Source organism: Stegostoma tigrinum, chromosome 41, assembly GCF_030684315.1.
Source record: "Stegostoma tigrinum isolate sSteTig4 chromosome 41, sSteTig4.hap1, whole genome shotgun sequence".
NCBI lineage: Eukaryota > Metazoa > Chordata > Chondrichthyes > Orectolobiformes > Stegostomatidae > Stegostoma > Stegostoma tigrinum.
Genome location: NC_081394.1, coordinates 11192160 through 11214420, shown reverse-complemented (window position 1 = coordinate 11214420; position 22261 = coordinate 11192160). Strand labels below are relative to the sequence as shown.

General features: G+C 39.7%; 1 protein-coding gene across 1 annotated transcript; it reads left to right on the top strand.

Annotated features, from left to right (window-relative positions):
* The first annotated feature begins 4204 nt into the window (after positions 1-4204).
* On the top strand, positions 4205-11960 carry LOC125448541 (probable G-protein coupled receptor 139). The gene is made up of 2 exons (XM_048523908.2): positions 4205-4608; positions 10854-11960. Exons 1-2 carry the CDS (start codon positions 4347-4349, stop codon positions 11747-11749), a joined length of 1158 nt encoding a protein of 385 aa, XP_048379865.1. The 5' UTR covers positions 4205-4346; the 3' UTR covers positions 11750-11960.
* Positions 11961-22261: the final 10301 nt, after the last annotated feature.

Sequence of the window (22261 nt, the reverse complement as noted above, 5' to 3'; positions counted from 1 at the left end):
AGAGTATGCCTGGAATTAATGAGGGAGAAATCAGTCTTCGATCTGCTCTGTGTACTGAAATGAAAATAATTAAAAATCTCATTGTTGGAGGTATTCATATAAGGATTGATTCGAGTAGGGTTGACTTTCAGATGCAGGTGGAAAGTGAGAAGATAAAATTCAATACCAGGGTCCGAAAATTAGAAAAATGAGCCAATGATAAGATCAGGGAGGAGTTTTCTGAAGCAGACTCAAGGAAAAGGCTTTGCAATGGAACAGTGCAGAAACAGTGGATTTTTTTTTTCAAAGAAATTTTCATACCATGCAGCTAAAGCCAATAGCAAATGAGAAGACTGAGAAAACATAAAGTCAACAGGAACTCAGAATAAAGAAAGTGTAAGAAAATATGTAAGACATATGACGAGATTAAATTGTTCAGAATATAATGGCAAATAGCAAAATTCTCCACCAATGTGGAAAAATAAAGAGTGGCTAAGATTTTCAATGGCGCTTGAGAGAAAGAGAAGGGGGATTTAATAATGGGAAATAAGGAAATAGCTGAGGCAATGAACACGTATTTTGTGTTAGTCTTCACATTGGAGTACACGAATAATATGGCAGGAATTGATGACAAGGAGACTCAGGTAGGTGAGAACATAAGTGTGATCACTATAATGAAAGTGGTAGTATTGGACAAGCTAATGGAGTGAACGGCAGGCAAGTTTCTTCATCCAGATGGTACCCATCCCAGTGAACTAAAAGAGATGGTGGGGAAAATAGCAAATGCACTCATGGTAGTTTTTCAAAATCTTTGGACTTTAGGGCAGTTCCAGCAGATTGGAAAACCGCCAATGTGACACCCCTGTTTAAAACAGAACGTATACAAAGCATGGCGAATTACAGGCCTGTTTTGTTAACTTCTGACGTGGGGAAAATGCATGACTCTATCGTCAAGGAAGAAATAGCAAGGCTTCTAGTTAGAAATTGCCCTATTGGGCAGATGCAACATTGGTTCATGAAAAACATGTCTCCCTGAACGAATTTACTGGAATTCGATATTGGGGACACAGTAGATGTGGTGCCGCTGGGTGTCAAGAAGAAATTCAATAAGGTGCCACACAAATAGTTGCTGTGTAAGATAAAATTGCACACAGTGTTTATTAGATTAGATTCCCTGCAGCGTGGAAACAGATCCTTTGGCCCAATAAGCCCACACAGTCCCTTGCAGCATCCCACCCAAACCCATCCCCTCAGAAACCCAATACCCCTGAACACTACAGGACAATTTAGCATGGCCAATCCACCTAGCCTGCACATCTTTGGACATTGGGAGGAAACAGCAGCATCCGGAGGAAACCCACGCAGACACGGGGAGAATGTGCAAACTCCACACGGACAGTTACCCGAGGCTGATGATGCATTACCATGGATAGCAGATGGGTTAACCAACAGGAAGCAAAGAATGGAGATAAACAAGTGTTTTTTTTTCTGATCAACAGTCAGAGATCAGCGGAGTGTTTCTAGGATCAACTCTTTATTTTTCCACATTGGTAGAGAATTTTGCTATTTGCCGTTATATTCTGAACAATTTAATATCGTCATATGTCTTACTTTTTTTCTTACACTTTCTTTATTCTGAGTTCCTGTTGACTTTTTAGGTTTTCTCAGTCTTCTCAGTTACTATTGGTTTCAGCTGCATGGTACGAACTCACTTATAATTTTAATAAATGAATTGGAGTTGGGGAACCACATGTATCGTGTCAAGGGTTGTGGTTGACAGTATGATGAATGGTAAAAACAATTGCAGAAAACTCTAAAAGTCTGAGAGTTCTATATACTGTATAAGTGAGTGTCAACCGTCTGCCAGAGGCAGCACAACATAGATCAATGTGAAATCGTCCATTTTGTCTTTAAGTGAGGATGGATGCAATGAAAATGGAGCAGCGGGGGGGGGGGGGCGGGGAGTGCAGAGAAGATTCATTATATTGATTCCAGATTTGCAAGTGTTGATTTACGTGAACAGTTTGAATAATTTGGGATTATATTCATTGGAACTTCGAATAATTAGGGAGAATCCTTTTTGAAACATATAAAATTATGATTGGCATAGATAATAACCATGCAATATTCACTGGCAGGAAGAACAAGAATCAGAAGATAGACCTTCAAATTGAGGAGTAACGATTTAGGACGGTATTGATGGGGAATTTGTTCACTAAGCGTTTTGTGAATCTGTGGACTTCTCTGCGAGTAAAGAAGGTGAAGCTTCCCCATTGAAGGTTTTAAAGCTAAGAGAGATAATTTTCTGAACAGGACAAGTATTAAGTGTTATGCTGAGAGTGTGGGTGGGTGGAAGCGAGTCCAAGAAATGATCAGTCATCATCTTATTCAATGGTGAGCAGCTCCAAAGGGCCAAATGGCATTTTCCTGTTTCTGGCTACGATGTTTGTTCAGTACCTTTCCACTGCCCTATCATTATATTATGATCACTTGCTTCCTTTTTTAGCTATCACATGTGCACGACGCACATATTATGATTGCCACTTAAAACTCTTTGTATGGCCCAGACAGCTAATCCATTGATATTCTGATGCGACTTCGCGTTATCTTCCTCAGTGTGTACCAACCTATTTATTTTAATATCAATACCAACTTTCTTGATTATTCCCCCTTCATTTAAGTCCATGACATGGGGAATGGCATGCATTCTGAGGGTCTTGCCAATAATTGCCTGTATTTTCAAGCTGTTATGGTGTTTAGACATTCTGTTTACAACTGTACTGTTCCATGTTGCCAGGTTGCCCACTTGTGCTACTAAATAGGTTACCAACATTGACAACTATCTCATCGATGCTCTGCATTGACACCAATTCTTTCTCATGTTCGAACATTAGAAGATCAAGTCGGTAAAATGTTCCACTCAAACTCTGATCTTGGAGTTTCACTCACTGTTCAATACAGGTCACAGGATCACAGTTCCAAGAAGCATCAAAGGAACTGAAATGGACATATGAAAGGCGTGATTTTTAAAGTATCAAACATTCCTTACACAGAGTGTTCTGAAACATTTATCACTGAGTATAGGCTGAGAAAGACAAGTGGTTGATCCCTTTGGACATCGGGGGTGCTGTGTGTAGAAAATGCTCCAAGTGCTGTGTGCCAAACCAGTGCCTGTTTCATATGCTTTAAATTTCCTCATATAGCCATTGGATTTCATCCCTCTAAATCACCTTTTTAGCTTCTACATATCACTTCTTTCATCTTTCACTGGATGTGGGTGTGCCTGACTCAAACATAACTTACGACCTATGCGAATTGGCCCATGGGGCAATTGAGAGTCACTCGAAATGTTACGGGTCTGGTGCCATATATCGGTATGGACCAAGCAAGGATGGCTGCATCATTTTGTAAAAGACATCAAAACGTAAGATGGATTTTTCTTTTCATTTTCCTGATTACTCTCAACAGATCAAATCACTTCTCAATTTCATTTTTTAATTGAATTCAAATTTCAGCATATGCCCCAGTGAGAACATTACCCTGATCTCTGGATTAATCATTCAGCAATAACATTGATCATCGCATTCTTAGTTCATTGACAATTAAGAGTGAACAATAAATGTTTTCCAGTGACGCACACATCTTAAAAATGAATGTTGAAAATGATATTCAGAATTTTAATTTCGATGACCCTCTCACTACATTCAGCGAATTCATGGAAGAGAAAACTAAATAAATTGAGAGAAACGTTGCCTTCTGGTATAATTTTTATACTAAGGTTAATCTAATTAGCCATTTTGTCTCTTCTATAAAGTTTGCACATTTTCGATTTTCAGTTGATTGTTTTGTAAAATGTCTGTTGAACACTTTCAGTTTTTGACCAGTGTGTAACCTTTGCAACTTTTCGTGGATCTGTATGACTGCAAAATCAAAAGGGTATTGAAAAATGATGGTTAGGTCCATTGTCTCTCCTGCTAGTTCTTTGATTTGCCACTCACGCAAGCCCCAAACGGACATCATTTTGTACATGTCTGTGCGTGTGTGTGCGTGTGTGTGTGTGTGTGTGCGTGTGTGTGTGTGTGTGTGTGTGTGTGTGTGTGTGTGTATGTGTGTGTGTGTGTGTGTGTGTGTGTGTGCGCGCAACAAGAGTGTATATGTTTAAATTGTGTTGTCTCAAGTTATTTATTTGGCAACTGTAATTGATGGGCAATAACACTCGAGGTTAATTATGTCACTGGAGGTTTTGCTGTCTCTTTTTTCAATGCCTCCCGAATATATAAAACACAGTCACTGGAAATTTCGCCTCCATACCGAAGAGGAATCAATGGCATTCGGAGATAGGAAATATTGATTTCAATGTCTCAGCAATGGTGCAGACCCTAAGGATATATTGGGCTGTCATAACAACGGTTCAGCCACTAAAAGCAATAGATTGGACTTTCACCGAATTTCATGAGAATTCTAAAAAAACAGATTGGCATGTTGCAACAATGAACAGAAGTCTCAGCACAGCCCTTCACCATCTCTCTACACGCTACGACGAGCTGCCTTTAAAAATTCGAATCAAATACGTGCTTCGGGTTCTTCAAGCAATTTACTATCCCATCCTCGCGATTGTTGGTCTCACTGGTGAGTGCCTATATACATTTCGGTAGATTCTCAGCCATTCTTACTTATGTCTAATACCATTCAGGTCACAGTTAAAATTTCCAACATTTGTCTTTAGTTCTTCGCAAAAATTGTTTCCTTTCTTTCTTTCCAAAGTTCAAACTTTAAAGAAGCATTTCAAAACTTTCAAGGAGTATTGGGACTGAAGTAGTACACCGAATACTCTCCCTAATCAATTCTTCCCACTGCCATCATCATTTAATTTGTATTCTTTTCAGCTCAGACCCAAAACATCTGCTGCATTAATAAAAGTTATTTCACAGTCAGAATCACTTTTTTCTGCGACTTGAAATGTCAAATACTGGGGAGCATGCATTTGAGGTGAGGGGAGGAATTTGAAAGGAGATATGGGGGATTTTTTTTAAAACAGGGAGACTGGTCGGAGTCGAAAACGCGCTGACAGGGGTGTAGTAGCTTTTAAGGGTCATTTATTGAGCAAATCAAAAATGCACAAATATGGAGAATTTGGACAAATGGCAATCAGAAGGCATTAGTTTATTTTCGTGACAGTTGTGACACAGCATCTTTCGTCAAAGGGCGAGATCCGGTCTTTTGCACAGTTTTGTGTTCTCTGTTCTCTGTTGTTGGATGCTGACACGATGGTTGAAAATCTGTCTTGGACATCACTCCAGTTCGAACTTGTCACAAACTTTCACTCATCAAAATCTTTCATTCCCACATCCACTTTAACCAAATAGCATTGTTTGAAACATCAGACTGTTTCACGAAATTACTTTCGCACTTTTCCGACAACAACACAATGATACCATTCACAATTATGTGATTCACATCTATGCCGACACTTCCTGAACCTCTGGTCTCAAAATGGTCATTCTCTTCCTCTCTCTACAGGTGGTTTTGTTTCTCCAGAGATCTATTTTTTAATATTATTATTATTATTATTATTATTATTATTATTATTATTATTATTATTATTATTATTATTATTATTATTATTATTGTTGTTGTTGTTGTTGTTGTTGTTGTTGTTATTGTTATTTCTCGGATCTCTAAAGCTCACACTCATTTGTTTTTCTGACATGTGGACACAGGTGATGAAGTGCTGAGCATTACAATGAATACAGACAAACGTGAGTTAAATAGGGAGGATAAGCAAGATGCCCCTTAACTATTTATTTGGCTTTCCAGTCTTCCCGCACCCCCCCCCCCCCCACGCTTTCACTTAAGACATAAGCAGAATGGGAGATGAATACCATTCAGAAAAGAGATTGTCATTGTTTTGTCACATTGAATGCAAGGTGACGCTTCGCCACTGGTTGAGGACTGCAATGTAATTGAAGGCTAAAGTTAAAATTTATTTTCACTTAAATACATCAGAAACGTGTCCCCCAGGCAAGAGTTGTCCATCAATTCCTACAATACTATTGTTTGATATATGCAATAACAATGAACTCTAGCTGTACCAAATGGGAGAAGCACACTGAGCTCTTCCTCAACAGGGCAGAGAAGGATGAAAGGCCATTTACTTTCGGATCTCCTTTCCACAGAGAGGAATAGATGAGGCGTGGGGTGAAGAGAGTTTCTGTGAATTATTTATTAGGCTGAGAGTAAAAGAAAATGTCCTTGATCATTAGGGGTATCTATCAATACGGGAAAGAGGCAGCAAATTGGAACTTGAGGAGTATGACATCAATTGTCAGCCTACAAATTGTTGGAACAGGGTTCAAGGGTTCCAGAAACGAGTCCACTTCCGATACCTAATTGTCATATGGTTTCAAAGGACTTTTGCCAGTCTTGCAGGAATCCAGATTAACAAGGTAATCAATTTTAATAGATTAATTATCGTTAGCTGGGAGCGCAATTGTCCTAATTGGTCGGATGAGTTGAATTTGCAGTCTTCCTGATGAACAGAAATAGATTTAGATGTGACCCTCAAAACGAGCTAAATTATTAACAAACACGTAAATTCTAATTATTGGTAGCAGTAGACATTTTTGTGAGTCTGAATAATAGACGAAATCTGTGGCTAATTCAGTTCATTCCGATTAATGTCAGAACTTGATGATTGACTGAATGTTTCTCGGTTGTTGATGCAGCTTTATAAGATAGCAGGTTATCTCAGGTGATATGTAAGTATTGTTTTCCTATAAACTGATATACCTTTCATACCTAAACTCGAAAAATTGGATTGGAATGTTAGCTTTTTTGATAACGGATTGACTCACACTCTGCGTTCGCTGTAACTCTCCTTCTCTCTCCACAGATGCTACCAGACTTGTTTTGTTTCGTCAGAATGTATATATTTTGTTTCTTCAATACCTAGAATTCACAGTTTTTATTAACTGTTTATTTTTTTCTGTGTGTTTACTGAAACATTGGCACAATAGCTTGAAGCGCAAGTTAGTGAATAACTGAGCAGAGGTTGAAGTAAGGCAAACACGGAGGCGAAAATACTGTCTCTCAACTGTTCAATTGGCTTTCCAGTAACAATCCAGTACCTTAATGTAACACTGTACCATAAAAGGAGGTGAATCCCATTCAGCCAGGTCATTTTCCTTGAATTACTTCTCCACTGCTAACGTAAGGTGACACCTCGCCGATGCTTCAGAACTGCAATATAATTGGCTGCTAAAGTTTTTTTTTTGTTTAATTCATATGCATCAGATTGTAATTTATTTCTTTGGCAAGAATGTCCCATCAATTTCTAATGTATTGTTATTTGATGTATCCGATGGTGATGAAGGCAAGCTATGCCAAATGGGGAAGACATCCTTCGCCAGTCCTCAACAGAGAGGAGAACGATGAAAACCCCTTTGATTTTGTAACTTGTTGCCACAGAGAACCAAGAATTGGTGCGTTTTTAGAGAGTTCATGTGTCTGTTTAAGGCTGAAGTAAATCCGTAGGGAGATATAGGGTTACAGGAAACCGCTGGAAATTGGAAATATGTCAACAATCATCTTATCATCTGATTGACTCGTGGGGCAATTTCGGAAAGCTGAACAAATGAACCCTGTTCCAATTTCTTATAGGCTGATGATCTCATGTAAGTTTTGTTGGTATTCTGGGTATCCCAATTACGTGGCAGGAGTACTATTAGCACATTAATTTCTTTCAAAGTGGAGCACAATAACCCTAATTGTTCATATTTCGTGAGTGAACAGTCTCCCTAATCTGAAGAAATTAGATTTTAAAAATCAAAGCTGAAACGGGGCAAATTTTGAACCACACGCAGATAGAAATCATTGGCAGCACTGGAACATTTCTATGTGTCTGAGTATGATGCAAGGCACGAGGTAAATCTCATTTACCGATACCGTTGGCATACAATGACTAAAAATCTGACAAGTGTACCAGATTTTCACATAATGCATTCGCCCTAATCATTGTTCGTCATTTTTTGTAATCCTACTACGTTTTCCAATCAATACAACTTGCCAGTTATTGTTTGCCATTTTGCATTTGGCACTGATCTCATCTTTGCACAATGTAGGCGGACACCTCCATATTGCTGCCAGCGCTAATGTATTGCTTATATCGATCCTTTGTTTATCCTTGCTCAAACATCAAACTTTGCATTCTTTAATCAATTTCAGATATGAAGTCATGATGTGTAAATGTCGGTATTGGAATGGGGGTGGACAAATTCAGAAGCCACAGATCACCAGGTTATAGTCCATTTGGTTTATTTAAAATCACAAGTTTTTGGGCAAATGATCCTTCAACGGATGAAGTCCATGTACTTTGGCATTCAGAGATGCACTCTCATTAGAGAGGCACGTCTGGTGATGGCTGAACCTGAATGTCACCACGTCTCAGATTACGTAAGAGGTCGAGTCGATGAATCTTTCATTGTAACCTCATACAAGTAACGCAGGCTATTGGCATTAACTTGGCAAGACAGACCACCGATCCAGACAACTCAACTCACCAAATGCAATATAAGATGCAATTTACTGATAATTACTCAAACCATTTTAACCGAATCATTCATAAAGCGGCTGTTTTTCACTTGAAAATACGAATGAAAGATAATGGAAAACATCACCATATCCTATAATGAATCAACCGTCTTCTAAACGTGGAAAGCTATTATTGCGACGACATGTTGATGAGTTTTTTTTTGGTATATGGTGATAAATATTGTCTTACTGTATTAACTTGGCTAATCCACGAAAAACAGTACAGCTGAAGCAGATGAGACAACATTACAAATATTCACTTTCTACTCCGAGAGTTGACATTGCAATCTTAATTTAGACTTCTTGGTGTTATCCCTCTTGCATAAAACCAGTATCACTTACGGGATGAGTTCGTTGCTGGCTAAGCCAGCATTTATTGTCCATCCTTAATTGTGCAGAAGGACGTTGGACGCTACCCGAGTGAAACATAGTTAAAATGAGGACAGGTGGGAATCCAAAGCAGAGTTTTTTTTAAAAATGCACCAAGGAAGGCAAAAGGAAAATGACTAAGTTCAGTTCGATCTATTTATTTGTACTCGCCAGTGAATTACTTTTATTGAAGTGTACTATTTGCATTATTTGTGGTGTTTTATTTTGCAGTGTCATGTTGAGTGACTAACTGGCAGCTACCAGCATTCCCTCAGCACCAGAATGCAGGTGCAGACTCATGGGGAAACTCAGGCTGTTCCACTTCTCCTGGATAACTCTTCATGCAGGTCACATTGATTGCAGCAACTAAGGTCCAGGTGTCGGTCATTGAATGGCTGCTACAATATGCCTGTCATATATTTGTGTTGAAAACGATGTGAATAGTACATTTATAGTCATAGCCACACTGCAGCCTGACGTTCTATTGGAATTTGGTGAACACCATGAAGGCGAAAAGGAATAGGTGGAAAGTACAGAACTCAACCGAGTGCCTCCCACCCGCCAAACATTGTCAGGTTCTGAATATGAACAGTGGCAGCTAAATCAGGGCATTCAGACAGAAGTAGGTATCTTGTTTCACGTTGTGTTAATGACAAATATGATAATTTGTTTCATTGATTGTTCAATGTCTATTTTGATATAATTCATTTCCATACTTACTGGAAAAAAAGAGAGAACGTTATGTTCATTCTCGTATGCAGCATTTGACAAAGTATCAAAATCTGAATGTTAGATATGACGAGATAATGGGAACTTCAGATACTGGAGAATCCAAGACAACAAAATGTGAGGCTGGATGAACACAGCAGGCCAAGCAGCATCTCAGGAGCACAATGGCTCTGATGAAGGGTCCAGGCCCGAAACGTCAGCTTTCGTGCTCCTGAGATGCTGCTTGGCCTGCTGTGTTCATCCAGCCTCACATTTTGTTGTCTTGTGTTAGATATGACGATCTTGCTGAAAAGTTTTCTCAAGCATTTCATGTTCTCCTCTTAGTCATTTAACGTCACTTAATTTCTCAAATGTCACAAACCATTACAGTTGTTTTGTTCACGAAAATAATTTCTGTCCATCACTCCATGAATTCACACTCTTAGTCCTGAGGTCTGGAGGAGTAGTGTGGAGCAAAGAGAATTTGGCCGCTTCATAGATGCTTCAAAGTGGAGTCAGTGGGACATGAATCCAGGATAGTAGTTGTGATGATATAGTGCTGCTGTACAGGGCACTGTTTCAGCCACATTTGCAATTCTGCATTCATATCTAGTCTCCATGCGACAGGAAGGATGTTGTGAACGCTGAAATGGTTCAGATAGGGTTTAAAAGGTGCAGAGGTTGCAGTGCTTGTGTAATAGGGAGAGAGCCATCAGACTGAGTTGCTTTTCCCTGGAGGGTCAAAGTCTAATGAGTGACCTTTATAGAAGTTTATAAAATAATGAGAGGCATGGATAGGGTGAATAGCTGAGAACATTTGTTTTCCCTGGTTGGGTAATTCCTAAGCTGGAGACGATATTTCTAAGGTGAGAGGGGAACGATTTCAAAAGGAGCTCAGTGGGAACTTTTTTAAAATGCAGAAGTTGGTGCGTTTATGAAACGAGATGCAGACGTGGGTGGTGGAGGCTGGTCCAATTATACATTTAAAAGGCATCTGAATGAGTATATGAAAAGGAAGACTTCCAAGGAATATGGGAAAAATGCTGTAAATGGGCAAGGTTCACACAGGATATCTGGTTGGCATGGGCGAGTTGGACCAAAGGGCCTGCTTCCACGGTAGACATGTCTAAGACTCTGTGAGTCATTACTGAGTCAAAGGGAAAATATTACTCACAGGATGCTATCTAATTTTGTTGTTTTTTTTACAGTTAACGTTGTAACGATTGTCATCCTGTCTCAGGGAAAATGTGGTCTCTCCCGATGCATTACACGTTACCTGGTGGCCATGTCAGTGGCAGATTTACTCGTTGTAATCCTAGATCTGATGCTGAGACAGACTCCAATTGTTTTTAAGAGGCAGTTTCTTTTCCTAAAGTCTGTGCCTTTGTGTAATGTCCATGCTGTCCTGTTGTATACAGCTATTGATTGTTCTGTATGGTTCACTGTTGCTTTCAGCTTTGATCGTTTTGTAGTCCTTTGTTGCAGCAAACTGAAAAGTAAATACTGCACTGAGAGAACAGCGGCTGCAGTTCTTGGATTAATGACTGTTTTGAGTGGTTTGAAGAATATATTCTGGTATTTTATGTTTACAGGTTTGTATCGACTTCATAAAGAACCCTGGTTTTGTTATGTATCAAAAGGTGTTCAGTTGTCTTTGTTCTGGGGTTCCATCGAGTTTGCCCATTATATACTCACCCCAATTGTCCCATTTTTCACAATTCTGCTATTAAACGCATTCACAGGAAAACATGTTTTAATGAACACCAATGTACGCAAGAGACTCTGGACTCGCAGCATGGTCGCTAACATAAAAGATGCAGAGGTGGAAAATAGAAGAAGATCCATAATTTTACTCTTCCTCATCTCTGCTAATTTGATCCTATTGTGGTCACCGTTGTTGATTTCTACATTTTGGACGCGGATGAAATTATTGGGGTATGCTGTATGGCTTGATCAATTTTGGCGAGATATTGGCTTCATGCTGCAACTTCTGAGCTGTTGCACAAACACTTGCATTTATGTTGTGACACAGAAACTGTTTCGAAAGCAGTTGAAGAATGTTCTACTGTACTTACTTACTCTGAAACCCCAAGCCATTCAATGAAGTATTCATTCCACCACTGACCGCATCAAGCACTTTTTTATTGTTCTTTACATTTGGCAGACAGTCAACTCGACATTTTTATTTGGTAAAATGTCAGTTTTGATCCTCATTGTATTTCAAGAAATAAAGTAATACCTGATCATCATTGTAGCAGTAGAGAGGGTCTGTCACACATGATCATTTATGGGTAAAACAGCGAATGTTATGCAAAATAAATTTGAATACGATGCTGGTACTGGCCCTCTTATTGTGGTCTCTGAACAAAATTGTTCTCCAAGGGATTTTCTGGGTGCAAATCCCCAGCCACAATGCTGAAAAGACAATGCTGTTGTGCTTTTATCCCCCATTACAAACGTAAGATATTGACAGCCTCTTTCCTAAAATGATTAAAAGTCGCAGGAGTGATTAGATGAGATTCTCTGCAGTGTGGAAGCAGGCCATTCGGCCCAACAAGTCCACATCCCCACTTGGAGCATTCAACTCAGTCCCATCCCCCTAGAACCCACACACCCCGGAACACTACGGGCAATTTTAGCATGGCCAATCCATGTAGTCTGCACATTTTTGAACTGTGGGATGAAACCGGACAACCCAGAGGAAGCACATGCAGTCACGGGGAGAATGCTTCCGGCATTCATTCAATACGGGTGACCATTGCGAATAGGATACATTCCTACAGCACTTGGAAAATTGTGAGATGATCTGATCAAATTTCAAATTTCTGGAAAGGAGCTGGGATTGTGTTTGCTTTGTGAAAGGCAGCCAGCTTCACATGACTGATAGCTGATGAGACTTGTGTCCATCCCCTTCCTGGTGGAGAATTTGTGGAATGCTTCATTCCTCATGATATTGTAGATGATACATGGTTCTATCCCATGGAGCATGGGAATGTAACTATGGACAATTATCATGACATTGCTCATCGCAGTTGTCTATCAGTCGATGACATTACCAAATGCACTCAAACAATAAGGGTGAAAAGGGAAAGCACCATAAAAACCTTGCCAGCTGACAATCTCCGTAAAAAAACAGGATAACAACACCTGCAAGTGGAAGAAGACACAAAAAGCGAACAACCATCTGCATCTAAGACTTTGGAGTTTAAACGACATCTAATCTACACAATATTGAAAGATTTATAATCCTTGGTAATGCTGAACAATCCTACGTACATGTTAAAGTTCCTCAATAGGAAAGTGAGTGAAAAAGCAGCTAATTGAAAAGGTTCAAGTGATGGCTCAATAAAGCTACAGCAAGGTTACAGAGGAGTCCAACCTATTTACATCGTAAACAACGCAGAGATATTCCATATCATGCAAATTCTGGTAGGAATCAGAGATGAAAACAGTCATAATTAAAACAATTCAATAATGAAGCACACTGCACAGAAACATCAGATTCGGAGAAATTGAGAACCAAAAAGGCCAGGAAGATGTAAGATGCAAGAAAATTTGTAAGATGTGTGCTGGAATCAATTTCACTCAGTAAATGGCTACGTTTCTTGAGTAGATTTGTCACTTGGGGTGTGGGTGCTGTGGTTGCTTAACTCGTCAGGCTGGTTCCTTAGTTTGCAGACGTTTCATTACCCTGCTATGCAACATCATCAGTGCAACGTCTAATGACACACAGTTTCGATTTCCTGCCTGGTCAATGAAATCTAGGCTCCATTAGAATTAGCTACCTCTTTTCCATTTTTTAATTCACAGTGGCGTAAATATAGGTCTAGTTCTATATGTTTTTTTGATGGCCTTCTTGGTGGAGAATGAAGTCTCGAGATATTCTTGTGTTTGTCGCTGTTTGGTCTGTCTGATAACCCGAAAGATGACTTAATTGAACTGGAGGTTCTCCTTGGGCGAGTGGGTGCTGGTCATGTCCTTTGGTTGCTGTTTGGTTTTCATTTATTCTTGTGGCCAGTTATCTCATTGCCTGCCCAGTGTCATGTTTGTCGCAGTCTTTACATGGGATATTGTATATCATGTTGATTCTGTTCGTCCTGCATACTGCATCTTTGCTTCAAGTGAGAAGTTGTCATGGAGTCGACATAAATTTGTGTTTTAATCTGCTGCCCAGTGGTCATTAGAGTCTTGTGGTCAATCCGAATATGTTCTTGATGTGATGAGTGTGTCAGAAGGTGTTATAACTTCCTATTGTTCATGTGTGTAGGCACCATTGGGCCCAGCTTTTCAGGTATCCGTTGTCCTTAAATACTTTAGAGAGATATTCGTCTTCATTTTGGCATAGATCGAGGCTGCTGCAGTGTGTTACCACTCATTTAAATAGTGGTTTTACACAACTCCGTTTGTGGGTGTTGGAATGGTTGCTTTCACGGCTTGATCCGTGTGTGCGGCCTTTCTGTATAACTTTGTCAGAAACTACCCGATGGCCCTGTGTTCCACAAGGAAGTCCCAGAATGGAGGCCTTTTTTTTTTCTTTTCTTCTTCGTTGATGCTGGTGAGAATATTGTTTATAGGTTGGTGTGTCTCCTCTGGTTTAGCCTGAATGATGATGTCAAAAGATCGATAGGTAGGTTGTCTCTGTGGAAGGGCTGTACTTTCAAGTCTCTTTTTCAACACTACTGCTATTATGCGGACATTGGTGACCCCATGGGTGACTGGTTGATTTGTTCCTGAATTTGGCCATGAGAGATAAAGTGGGTCATGAGACTTAGGATCAGTAAATTCAGAATGTTTCCTGTGGAGATGGCATCACTGCGGTCTCATTTTTTCAGAAGGTTTGTTATTGTTCTCTTGCCAGTAGTATGACAATCATTGTGAATTGGGTGGTAACATCAAACAACGTGATGGTCTCGAGCTCGTCTATTCTTAAGTTTTTGAGCAAATTGGGGACCTCCTTGGCTGAGTGGATTGCGTGTGACGACTTGCTGATGAGGTGCTTCAGACGTTTTTATATCTCCTTGGCTAACCTGTCTGTTGGTGTGCCTGGGAGGGAGATTATCGGCCTGAGGTGTACTTTGGGTTTGTGTGCTTTTGGGAGTCTGTAGAATCAGGGCGTATTTGTCCCATAAGGTTTCGCTTTTAGATAGTCAGCTTTGTTCATTTGTCCAGTCTGTTTGCGTCTCGTTAGTGTGTTGATTATTTTATTCCCAGCTGTGGTGCAGGATCTATTTGTTCCTGCGATAGTGTTAGGGTTAATATATATTCGTGTCTGCAAATAGTTTCTGTGGTTGAATGAGGTAGTCTCGTTTGTTTTGCATGACTGCCATACACGCCATCCACTGTTACGATTATGACATTTTTTACTTTATTTCGGTCTAATCGGGCTTTCTTTCCTGATAGGTTGAGAGTGTTAAGTTTGATCCTTCTGGTCAGTGTTGGGAACAGTGTCTGTCTTATGGCTGGTTGTGTTTCATCACTGATGCTGTTGGCCTTCAATGTGGATTCTTGTGTGGCTAGGAGTTCTTGTCCTGTTATCATCTCTGTGGTTGGAGTGGAGTGCACATAGCGAGTTTTGAGAAGATTTGTAGCTCAGGTTGAGGTTCTGGATGTGATTTTGCTCGCTGAGCTGGAAGGTTCGTTTTCAGACGTTTCGTCACCATCCTAGGTAACATCATCAGTGAGCCTCCGACGAAACACTGGTGTTATGTCCCGCTTTCTATTTATATTTCTATTACCAATGCTTCGTCGGACGCTCACTGATGATGTTACCTAGAATGGTGACGAAACGTCTGAAAACGAACCTTCCAGCTCAGCGAGCAAACTCACATCCAGATCCTGGAGTACACATATTGGAACAGTTTTCACTGTGTCTGTTAGCGCCCTGTCTGAGAGGCTTCTTACCAAGTGACTGACATCCACTATGGACAGAACCAATATGATATAAAAGATCCCAAGCAAAAACTGCAACAAACATTACAGTGCGCACACAGGAAGAAAATTGGCCACAAGGATATATGAAGACCAATTAGCAACAAAAGGATATGGCCAGTACTCACTCCTTTCCATTCACACGCATGAGGAGATATACCAGTTGGAATAGGACAACTTTAGGATACAAGGACAGGCCAAATAGAGACGAGCACAGGGATTTCTTGAGGCTTGTTTATCGATTAAGGCTACCATCAATAAACACATAGAGTTGGACCCAATATACCCACCACTGTGAAGAAAAAAATGGCAATGAGATAAACAATTTCAATGGACCGCAGATTTTAACTACGAAGCAGGAATACACAACAGTCCTTCATCGGAGGCTGCACTGATGTTACTATCCAGAAGGGTAATGAAACATTGCGAACTAATGAATCAGGTCGACCAGGGAACGAACAACAGCATTCAGTAAATGATTTTTAAAAAAATATTGAGATGTCATTTAACCTGTTACTTGGTTGTGTTTTTTTTTCAATTGAAACGCTCCCTCGAGAAAACAAAAAGACAGATTAGATTTAAGCGGCTTCTTTTTTTTCCTTTAAACTGCAATCCCGAGGCCGGGTGGGGAAGGTCATTGCCATTTTGCAATATCTGGTCCAATACTTATATTTTGCACTGCATTGAGAAATGAGCTGAGGATGGTTATAAATAATTATTCCATTCAAAACTCACACTAAATACAATCTGCACGAGCTGTGTTTTCTGCTCTCTTCTTGTCTGATCCTCTGGTCACAGATTTTGCCAGTTTATTTTCAAACCAGGCACAGGGTGTAAAACCTATTTTCAGTGTCCATTGGCAATAACGATGCAGATAAAGCAACATTCTGGGGCAACTACTGATCGTCTCCCTGCTCACAAATCCATTAAGAATGACAGGAGATTTATTTTCAAAAGCTGTTTCATTGTCCACATGGACAGCATCTCTGGAGCCTAGTTGGCTTGCCTTACAGAGGAAAGTATACATTGAAGGGCATAGGTCATCTTGCAGACTCATTGACTGCAACAGACAGCACAAATTAATTCCATTGAAATTGAGGATAAGCTGACCCACCAGCATCAGTCTTTGGCCAAATAACCGCTCGGAGACTGTGGGAGCCTGGTGGGTCAAGATTTTTTCAACCTTTCTGTATCACATCCCATCATTTCACTTCTGTTCTGTCTTTTTCAAACACTCTGTCTGTACGAGATGAGCGAATATTGATGAGGATAGTCGAGAGCTGCACGACATTAAATGTGACTTATAAACAGCCCTCTGCATGCAGAAGCTAGCAAAATAAATCATTTGTTTTCTATATTTGCTGTTTACTAAACTGTATAAGAAAGAAAGTTTTGTTCCAACATCTTGGACTTCACCTCAGTTCGGGATTGCAAGTGGTACCAGAAATACATGTAAGCCTCCAGATCAGACGTCAATCGACGGGTCACAGAAGAGTAGATGAGCGTTAGACTTGTTTTTTTTTCACTTTTTTAAATTACTTCGTCAATATTCAAAATAAACAATTGGTTTTGTCAAGCCTTCACTTAACAGCAATTTATTGAATCCCAAAGAATCACTTCTCTTCAAGTCTGTAATGCAAGACACGATCTTAGTTGTGTTTTCTCTCTTACGACCTATCTGCATCTTGTGATATGGTACAATTAACTCAATCGCTATCGAGCAGTCTCTATAGATTGATGCCAGATTTCCCAATGTCCTTCCTCGTCCTCCTGTTTATGTTCATTCACTGTTCATTCTCTGTGATTTCCAGAAGCCTGATTTTTCTTTTGGATACATACTAAAACCAGCGCATTGATAGGTGATCCTGGAGAATGGTGCTCTCAATACTGACGTTGGAGAGAGAGACGCCAGGTTCAGTTGAAGGACGCACAGAGCCTTGGCTTGACTCCGTGGAGGAGCAATGTAATTAGGATTCCTGGAAAGGGAACTACACCACTTGTGAAAGGAAGCAGAGTTTCTAAATAATTCATTTGTGTGGATGACAAGGATGATAGGATCATGTGGATCTGTCCAGGAACTCAGGAGGAGTTTTGTTGAGTGGAGACTGGAATAAGTGGAAGATATCAGAACCTTTGAAGAATATAACAGTTCTGTTTTCCCAGAGACCAATTTCTAAACAGACAAGATCAAGATCGCAAATTGATTGCTTTTCTCAATAAAAAAAAACGATTGAAAGTCATTTTGCAGCCTGTGTTATTGATATAAACAATACCTGGCCGTCCTGATCTGTTCACTGATGAAATGAAGTGCAGGTGAGTCACTTGGAAATGTGGCCATGGTCTCAGTACCTGAGGAAGGAGGGGAGAAATCGGCAGATGTTGAGACTTCTCTGATTACATAGGAAGCTGCCATGTTGGTGTGAGCGAGTAATTGGAGTTCAACAATTGTTGGTCACGGTGTCACAGAGCAGGTCATCTCTGTGCAAAGCTAACAATGGAAGAATGGAGGGCAAAATGGCATCCCGTTGGAGGAACTGCAAGTGTTGGCCTGTGGCCATTTGGAGATAAGAGCTGAGGAAATATAGGTATAAGACAGATAGAAATTACACTTTGATTATTTTCATTGTTGCCTTAGGGTGGAGTTTCTGTGTTGATGCATAAATGTCCAAATAGGGCTATGACCCTTGGGCAACTTTTTGTGCATTAGCATGTGGGAGAATTGTGCACCTGTACTTATTTGAATGTGGTCTGTCGAGCAATTATGATGATCTTGATAGAGTGATGTAACAACATGTTCCTGTCGTTTACCCTTTTACTGCAATACATTTGGCGAGGAGCAATCGATCATTATCACCTTTGAAGTTAAGAATTGATCCAAGACTATCATCGAACATTAAATTTGGATCAAGATATCAACCTTCATCAGATTTTTCAGAATATCATTTTTCACTAACTTCATTCTCGAAATGCCTGCCCAGAATTTACAGAATTATAAAATGGCTACATAGTGGGAGCTTTGCCTCAGTTACCCACAGTATTCCAAATCATTTGCGCTTGTGGTACTTACATCCGGAGGCGCGATTACTTTCTTATCTATTACCTTTTATTAATAATTGCCCGAATCTTAATCCTTCCAGGATTACATTTTGCTGCTGCCTCAACGATCAAATGGACCTGTCAAAGTGAAATATTTAGCAATGTCGCCAAGATGAGCTTTTCCTGATGCATCAAATTTTGGATTGTCATATCAAGTTGGAATGTTGATCAAATGACCCCAGGCAATAGAATGCAGTTGCTGTTGCCTCAGTGCATGCTCAATAAATATCAAGATGATGTTTTAGTTGGTGCAAAATAATATTATATATCTCTGGATTTAATGAAACTGGATTCAACTCATCATTCACAAATTAAGCTGAATGCATTTGACTTGTGTGATCATGTGAAACAATAATTCTACAACACCGGCAAGTGTGAATTTTTTTTTTCTGATACGTCTAAGTAACGACTTGAAAGAAGAGGATCGTAAGCCCATTGGAAATTTGATATCAAATGGTGAGTGCTTTCAAAATATTCTTTCTCGCACATATCCGCTGTGCATATCATGTGATTATTTCTATTAACGTGAATCTCTATTGGTTCCTGTATCTATGTTGTCTGCACATAAAATTGCAGCTATAATGATACTGGTGAGGGAAAGGTGTGATTTATCAGAATGCATAAATTACTACCAGGTGGCCACAGCATCACCGGATCTTGTGGTTGTCATCATTATGGTCATACTCAATCGAAACATTGATATTTCCTCCCCAGAACATTATTCGTTGCTTCCTCCAGCATGCTGCACTAAAGCTACCTTTTCTAGCACAACTGTAACTTACCTGCGTGGTTCACAATTGCATTCACCTTTGACCATAATTTCACCATTTGCTGCCAGAAGCTGAAGACAAAACATTGCACAAAGGAAACGGCATCAGCAATAATAAGCATGGCCCTTGCTTGCAGCTGCCTGAAAACCGACTGTTGGGACTTTGCCTACGACCCCATGTATTTAAGGAAGGGATTGCCCTGGTGATGCTGGATTTTAAACTGCTTTGCCTGAATTACACAATTCATTACATCTTCTACTGCATCTCAAATACCCCTATTCATGCAGTAGTGATGATGATCCTGTTTATTTACTTCAAGAAAAAGGTTCTATATTACATAAAGAATTTCATTTATGTAGGAGGCCAGACGACATTCAGGGAAATGTTAAAAAAACACAGTCGATGGAAAGTGCAAGCAAGAGAATTCTTGGTGTCTTTATTGCCAAGTAAAATCTGTAAATCCTTAGCGAAAGCAACAATACTTTTATAGCATAAGGAGCAACGACAGATGCCAACCATGCAAGCAATTCAATGAGCTTTGGCATGCAATGCGATATTGATTTCATAATAGTTTTCTTTTTATTCTGTTTCCGAATGTTTCATAATTAATACATTTTCTGTGCATTAGTTTATGCCACATCTCTGGCATAGGATTGCATTTCATTGAGACTTTGACAGACAACCGTTACCTGAGTATCCCAGAACATTTCCAGTAAATGTCACACAGCTGAAGGCTTACATATAGTATTAGATGATGCTTTGTGAGTTTTAGAAATGCAAAATAGATGTACATAGTTATTGCTTTTTATCAAAGCGACATGTGTTGTTTTATCCGTTACATTGATGATTGGCACATATCATTGCCATATCCAGCATCAGATTCCCAGTCAAATTCAGATGTTTAGTCACCTGTTTCAAATAATCAAATCGTCCTTATAGCTTGGAAGCAATATATTTCTCAATACACACATATTTATGTCGCTACTGCATTTTACCTGCAGCTTTGCTTGGGGAGACGTGGCACTCATTCTTGATGCAGAATAAAAACCATTGCCCATACTTATTGTGATTTTGAAACTGCACTCAACGCAACTGTCCTACAAGTATGCTTTAAATCACTTAAAATGTGGTGCAGTTGTAGCTCAGCAGTGTCGGTTTCTCATTGATTTGGGAATGATATTTATGAGAGTTCATCTGGTCATCTCTATTGACATACAGGTGTCGGGGGAGTGGGGGAGGGAAGGATTGAATGCGCATAAAATTGCAGGAACTCTTGGAAAACTAAACATGAATAGGAAATCAACCCTTCAGACCTGTTTCACCTTTCAATGAAATCATGGTTGATCAGTGACCTAAATGCATGTATCTGCCTGCGGCAGAAATACTTTAATGTTTCTGCACTCAACGCAACTGTCCTACAAGTATGCTTTAAATCACTTAAAATGTGGTGCAGTTGTAGCTCAGCAGTGTCGGTTTCTCATTGATTTGGGAATGATATTTATGAGAGTTCATCTGGTCATCTCTATTGACATACAGGTGTCGGGGGAGTGGGGGAGGGAAGGATTGAATGCGCATAAAATTGCAGGAACTCTTGGAAAACTAAACATGAATAGGAAATCAACCCTTCAGACCTGTTTCACCTTTCAATGAAATCATGGTTGATCAGTGACCTAAATGCATGTATCTGCCTGCGGCAGAAATACTTTAATGTTTCTGCACCAGAGTGAAAAAAAAACAAAATCTCAGATATAAAATTAACAACTGATCCAGAAATCTAGTGTCATTTCTGAAAGATATTCCAGCAATACCACAAGATGGATAGACGTGCATTGGAGCACCATTCCTAAATCGGCGAGTTCTCAGGCGATGCCTCTTATTTCTACAATCGCCAACAACAGGAAATGGTTTATCTTCAACCAGACTATTTTTCCCTGGTAATGTCTGATGGCATCCATCAACTCATCCCTGAAGCATCGATATTCGTGTGAATACAGCCAAATTTATTTCAATCTCTCCCCATAACTTCAAACTGATTCCCAAGTGTCATTCACCTCCTTTCAAGGCTAATATTTTGCCCCGAAGACGCAGTGTTCAGATCTGTTCACACTATTCCTCATGGTGCCTAAAAAAGGTTTTGTATGATTGCAGCATAATTTTTGCATACTTTTACTCAAGTCCATCAGGACGAAAGGCAAGCATTCAATTCGCTGTCTTGATTATTTTCTGCGCCTGTTTGTGACGTTTAAAATACCAATGCACCTGAGCCCCGCTTTGGACGTCCATTGGATTTAATTTCATACTATTCATAAATTACACTGAGAAACAATTTTGGTCCAAAATGGGCAATCCCACATTTCCATGCAGTGAACTCTGTCAGGTTGTTTTTTTTTTCACTTGACAATCTCATATCCCTGAGCAGTCTTATGCTAACATCTACTTTGCCTACAAAACAATACATTTGGATATATGACAATTGTGCAAAAATTCAGGATGTGAAGATAAAATGAGAATGTTTGTGACCCGAACACAGAACCTGTAGGATAGCACTGGGCAAATGCTGTAAATGAGCGAACCTAGCAATGATTGTTACTTTCTGTTGGCTGCCACTCAACACATTTCGCAGCCATGTCAGCAATTTGCCCTCAATTGCATCGGTTTCTAGTTCAGTTAATACTATCTTTTGTGAGGTGTTTCATCAAATGTTATCTTCTAGTCCAGACGAATGACATCTTAGGTTTTCTCCAGTCAACTAACTCTGTCGCCTTTACTAAACAAAAAAAAAATCATTAAAACTTGTCAGGCATGAACTATTTGTCATAATT